The sequence below is a fragment of the Podarcis bocagei genome, assembly GCF_964188305.1.
Source record: "Podarcis bocagei genome assembly, chromosome: 15".
Classification (NCBI taxonomy): Eukaryota; Metazoa; Chordata; class Lepidosauria; order Squamata; family Lacertidae; genus Podarcis; species Podarcis bocagei.
Genome location: NC_138141.1, coordinates 25,381,797 through 25,388,148, shown reverse-complemented (window position 1 = coordinate 25,388,148; position 6,352 = coordinate 25,381,797). Strand labels below are relative to the sequence as shown.

The following is a 6,352-nucleotide window of genomic DNA, read 5'->3' as shown; positions in this document are numbered from 1 at the left end:
TAATTATCAAGATGCAGTTACCCTTTCTCAGCTGAAAATAGAGGAAAAAGTGGACCCCTTGCTGTTGGTCAGCCTACTTGGGTGATGTCCAATGAGCCTGAATGATAGAGGCAGGAATGGGACTCTCTCCTGGGTTTCAAGAAAATCACACCCATGTACAGAATAACTAGGGATAAATGACCCCCCCCTCCTTTTAAATTTGCTATTTCGACTTGGCTTTCTGGTTGTCGGACACTTCAGCATATGGTGCTTCATTACTTTTGGTATCTCCATTCTCAGGGTGGATTTCTTCTTTAGCACCTTCTTGCTTGGTTCCATCTTTTCCTTTGAGTCCTTTCCATCCTTTTGCTACCTTTTTGTCCTCTTTCTTACCATTTGCTCCTTTTTCTTTCTTGGGTGCTGCTTTTTGGGGCTTCGGCTCTGGTTGAGGTTGGGGGGGCAGATTTAGCAGCTAATTATAATAATGTGCACCACACCTCTCATGGTACATTGATGGGTAGGGCATGGATGGTCACACTTAACTTCTGGCTTAGACTATCTTTTTACCCATGTGACCCTGTCCCCCCCCCCCCAGTTATAAAGGACGACTTTCAAATGACATGAAAATGAGCAGTGGTAGACAAAATGCTAACTCTAGGTCTTACCCCACAGTTTTTACTTGGCATGAACAGGCCAAAGAAACAATAAAACAGTGTATGATTGATATAGAACGTCAGTCAGATCTAGCCAGGTCCCCAAATTTCATCATCAGTGAAACCAGTAGGTACATCACCTCCCCAATGGCATATTTAACTAATCTTGAAATATCAAAACATCAAAGAGCTTCTGCTCTGGCTCATTGCCAGGCTGTCCCTTTAGCCATCCAGGAAGGCCATTTCAGGAAGACACCTTATGAGGAGAGAAAATGCCCCTGTGGCTCTGGGCACATAGAGACAATTTTCTCCACTGCCAGTATTACACAAACATACGTGCTAGTTTTATCCTGCCAATAATACACAAATTTCCAGGACACGCAGGGCAATTGTATATCACCTTACTGCTCCAAGATATAAATCCTGATATAACATATTCAGTTGCCAGTTATTGTGCTGCAATGATTGACATACGTTGGAGGATGGTATGTGTCACACAGCAGGTCTAAATCTGAAGGTTTGATTTATGTGTTTTTATCTTATGCTGGTCTACTGTAATAGAGTGAATGAGTATGTGTACCCTCTACTTCTGCAGTTGCCTTATTGCCTATCTAACTTGTTTCATTTATATATGGAGGTGCTTTTAGCTTATGCTGGTGTATGACCATAATAAAGATTTGGATTGGAATAGTGTACACCAACACTCAACCAAAGAGCATTATGAGTAGCACAAGATGGGTCTGGGCTCTGACTTATCCGTTCAGAAAGTCCTTATCTGACCATTAAACTGTCAGCTTCTAACTTAAGACTCTGCCTCTCTATCTCCTGATTGGCTGATGGTCTCACAATTTCTCACTGATTGGTGGGTTACCAGGAGGCAGACCAAGAGCCTGTCTGTTGTCAGTAAGCCTTCTTTATGGAAGCTGGCAAAAGATATGTCCTAGCCAGAGTGCAAATAAAGAATAGGTATCAGGTGAGAAATGTAGATATTACTGGAGCAAAATCTCAGCTGATGACCAGATTAAAGAAAGGTCACTGAAAAGCAATCATTAAAATCGCCAAAATAAAAGATTACAGAGTAAGGGTTTCTTAATCATTGTCAAGTGCTTTGCTGGCATCACAGAACGGAGGGGTTTATAATTAGATGTGAGAATGCAATTATAAAGAAGTGGGAATCCCTTCCTAGTTGAGAATAGAAGGAAAAAATAGATCCCATGCTGTTAGCCAACCTCCAAATGTGATATCTGATGTGTAGAATCTAAATTGAGAGAGGGTGGAATGGGACAATTGTCTGGGTTTTCACGATGCCACAGGTGTAGTTTTATACATTTCAATGTATCTAGGATGACTATCATTTCCAACTTCTGCTCAGACAAATCATTCACATGGCATGGAATCCTCCTTTAATTCATCAGCCTCTATTGATGAAGCAACATGAAATGTGAGGCTTATGCCATGGACTGGCTAGAGGCAGAAGAGTGGTGGGAGCCACCAGCTGGGGAACCTCCAAGCAATGAGTGTAAATTTTTATACTTTTTACAGTAAACTAATTTCTGCACCTTGGGAGAAAAGCAATGACAAACCTAGACAGCATCTTAAAAGGCAGAGACATCACCTTGCCAACAAAGGTCCTTATAGTTAAAGCTATGGTTTTCCCAGTAGTGATGTACGGAAGTGAGAGCTGGACCATCAAGAAGGCTGATCGCCAAAGAATTGATGCTTTTGAATTATGGTGTTGGAGGAGACTCTTGAGAGTCCCATGGACTGCAAGAAGATCAAACCTCTCCATTCTTAAGGAAATCAGCCCTGAGTGCTCACTGGAAGGACAGATTGTGAAGCTGAGGCTCCAATACTTTGGCCACCTCATGAGAAGAGAAGACTCCCTGGAAAAGACCCTGGTGTTGGGAAAGATTGAGGGCACAAGGAGAAGGAGACAACAGAGGATGAGATGGTTGGACAGTGTTCTCGAAGCTACCAGCATGAGTCTGACCAAACTGCGGGAGGCAGTGGAAGACAGAAGTGCCTGGCGTGCTCTGGTCCATGGAGTCACAAAGAGTCGGACACGCCTAAACGACTAAACAACAACAACAAATTTCTGCACACAGTCACACACCTCTCGTCATCCTCGATCCAGTCAAGCAAGAGGCATTTCAAAACAGGGGAAACAAATCCCAAGGGGTGTGCGGCCTGAGAAGAATTCCTAAGGCCTGATAGAGGGGCCGAGAGGGTCATATGCAGCTTGAAGGCCTAAGGCTCCCCAGCCATGCTTGTAAATGAACCAATAATACAGGAAATGCTGTAAGCTTCTACCATTCCTTTCCCATAAGCAAGATGCAATGATCTGTTTTTTTGTTTTTTGTTTTAAAAACAGGCTGCCTTTGAAATGCCTTCTGCTCTGGGAGGTGGGGAGTATGGAACAATGCCTTTCTTTGCACTTTTTGTTCATTCAAAGTGGTGCACAGATGATCGAGGTGGCATTAATTCATTTGCATGCTGCATGTCATTCTTTCTAGGATATGTTGTGTGAAAGTAGAAGTAATTTCAAACATTTCCTTCCCCTGTCCGCTTTGTTGCCAGTGTGCGATATAAAATACGGCCATCTGACGACATCATAACCTTGAGATATTACTTCCTTCCCTCGCAAGGCAATTGGCAGTTGTTAGTGGAAGCCAATAAATTACTACAGTTCCAGACCCAGGAACCAGCTCTCTTCTTGCATTTCTTTTTGCAAACATCTGGGTGTATTCAAGACGCAGGCCTGCACGGTGGCACCTGTCCATGAGCTGTGATTAAGCTGACTATATGCCTTGGGTCTGAAAGGCTTTTAATAAGAACGATGCCACGAGCATCCTGAGTAGCTGACCCATAACAAGAGATCCACACTGAGTGATGATGAGATGCTGTAATTTTGCAGATAAGAGCAGGCAGCTTCCCCAAAATTCACGTTGCACAGAACTGGAACATTTAGAAAATAGGGTGGATAATATCACTCAGTTCCAGTTTGGAATGGATCTGGAAGAAAAACATTAGAAGGACATTCTGTGTATACTGTCATGGAACTGACATCGGAGACCAGCAGAGAGAGAAGTCGCCCCGATAGTGCAGGAGAGGGAACCAGCAAGGAGAGAGAGAGGGTTTCCGAGGGGGAAGGGAATCAAGGTGACACCAAGAAGGAAGGTGGGAATGAGGGCACTTTGGAGGGAAGGCTCAGGGACTCTTCCAGTGAGATCAGCGGGAAGAGTGCCAGACCACCACTGGGCACGCCTACTCTGTGCAGAAGGCTTCCGCGCAGAGAGGCTAGGAGGAGACTGGCTGTCAATGAATTCTTATGTTGGAAAAAGTTTAGGAAACACCCACTAACGGATTCTGCCAGCGACTGAAGCAGACGCACAGGGGTGCGCTTCAGTTAGGGAAAGGTTTAAACAAACAAGCAGTTTAGGGAAGTCGGTGACTTACACACAAGCAACTACAATTCCCATTACATATACACTCAACCCCACCCAATGCATTCTGGATTTAGTTTAACCTCTAGTATTCTGAGGCCTCTGGAATCATGGGGGGGACGGGGCTGTTGTGCTCAGGTTCTGCTTGTGAACTTCCTGTGAGTATCTGGTGAGAGCAGGATGCAACACTAGATGGGCCATTGACCTGATCCAGCAGAGGTGTTTTGATAAATGATAAACCAGACCCTTTTTGACCCCCTTTAAACCTATTTTTGACATATGGACACTTTATTCAGATGTAGAAGGGAGTTCCCAAAATGGATCTTCCATCAAATGTACTATCTGAATTTCACCAGCTTATAGCTACAAGGCTATACTGTAGCTCCTTTTGTTTGTGGTTGTACGTTGCTACTGTTTGTGGAGGTTGCATGGTCCTGCTTCTCAGAGTACAGGTTCTGAAAGGAGGGAGTGTGGAGTAAGGATGGGGAAGAAAGTGGATTCAGTTCACATTGAAAAGATAAATCTCCCTAATTCACACTAAACAATATGCAGACTGAAACACGGCCATTTTTCAAAATGTGTACTTCTAATTCTGCAGGGCAGTTCTCCAGCCAGGTAATGTGTACAAATATGCATGTACTAGGGGCAAGTGTGCATAAATGTGTATATTTTTGGGGGGACAGGGAGCGGGTGGGTGTGGGGGATTCCCTGGTTCTGAATGGGGTAACTGTGTCCCTGAAGGACCAGGTGCATAGCCTGGGAATCATTTTGGACTCACAGCTGTCCATGGAGGCGCAGGTTAACTCTGCATCCAGGGCAGCTGTCTACCAGCTGCACCTGGTACGCAGGCTGAGACCCTACCTGCCCGCGAACTGTCTCGCCAGAGTGGTGCATGCTCTAGTTATCTCACGCTTGTACTACTGCAATGTGCTCTATGTGGGGCTACCTTTGAAGGTGACTCGGAAACTGCAATTAATCCAGAATGCGGCAGCTAGACTGGTGTCTGGGAGTGGCCGCCGGGACCACATAACACCGGTTCTGAGAGATCTGCATTGGCTCCCAGTACGTTTCCGAGCACGATTCAAAGTGTTGGTGCTGACCTTTAAAGCCCTAAACGGCCTCGGTCCTGTATACCTGAAGGAGCGTCTCCACCCCCATCGTTTAGCCCGGACACTGAGATCCAGCACCGAGGGCCTTCTGGCGGTTCCCTCATTGCGAGAAGTGAGGCTACAGGGAACCAGACAGAGGGCCTTCTCAGTAGTGGCACCCACTCTGTGGAACACCCTCCCATCAGATGTCAAAGAGATAAACAATTACCTGACATTCAGAAGACATCTGAAGGCAGCCCTGTTCAGGGAAGTTTTTAATATGTAACGTTGTATTGTTTTTAACAGTTGATTGGGAGCCGCCCAGAGTGGCTGGGGAAGCTCAGCCAGATGGGTGGGGTATAAATAATAAATTGTTGTTGTTGTTGTTGTTGTTGTTATATTATTTAGTGAAAATAACAGACAAAAATGCAGCATACCACGGGAAATTGCTTGCGGAAATGTATATATATTAGACAAATTTGCATTGAAAATGCACTAGGAGAAACACTAAACTGCTCATGAATTTTCATGACAACTTTTTTAAAAAATGCAAAGTGATGTGGTCATGTAGAAAATTGAACTTAAGGGTCTTCTTGCATGCTGGTTGCATATTTGCATGAACTGAGTACAGTGAATGATTATTGATCTAGTGTGTCCTTGTGGTGGATGAATGTCCCAATGTAACATTTACTTTTGGCTATACTTCAGTTAGTATTGTTTCAATGATTATAATTAGTTGTGGTTTTATTAATTCTTAATTATAATTTGTGCTTAGGAATGCAGGAGAAATTTGGTTCAGTTCACCTTTAAAGGAAAACTTAGCAAATCTGCACTTATACAAACTATATGCACTTTTCTGAATTTTTCAATGCAGTTCTTCAGCCAGCCAATTTGCAAAACCCCCACATATATTAGTGAAAATAACATTAAAATGCATAATATGAGGGGAAGTTGATTAAAAAAATGTGTATTTCGGAAAACTGCACAGGGAAATATTTTTGTTAGAAATTTGCACAAAAATGCTAAAGAATGTTCATAAGGTGTTTTTTTTAATAAAAAAAAATCACAGATTGCTTCAGAGTGTGGAGTGAATTTAAGACTGGAAGAATTAGAAACTGAGAGAAATGAAAAAAGACGGATTCATCCATCCCTACTTATGCTTTAACTATGTTGTTAATTGATTGAGAGC

At 43.5% G+C, this 6,352-nt stretch overlaps 1 protein-coding gene across 1 annotated transcript; it reads right to left on the bottom strand.

Moving 5' to 3' along the window:
* Positions 1–202: 202 nt before the first annotated feature.
* On the bottom strand, positions 203–2,755 carry LOC308574528 (non-histone chromosomal protein HMG-14A-like; the record flags this gene model as incomplete). Its single annotated transcript, XM_081172421.1, has 2 exons — positions 203–420; positions 2,746–2,755. 2 exons carry the CDS (start codon positions 2,753–2,755, stop codon positions 203–205), a joined length of 228 nt encoding a protein of 75 aa, XP_081028547.1.
* Positions 2,756–6,352: the final 3,597 nt, after the last annotated feature.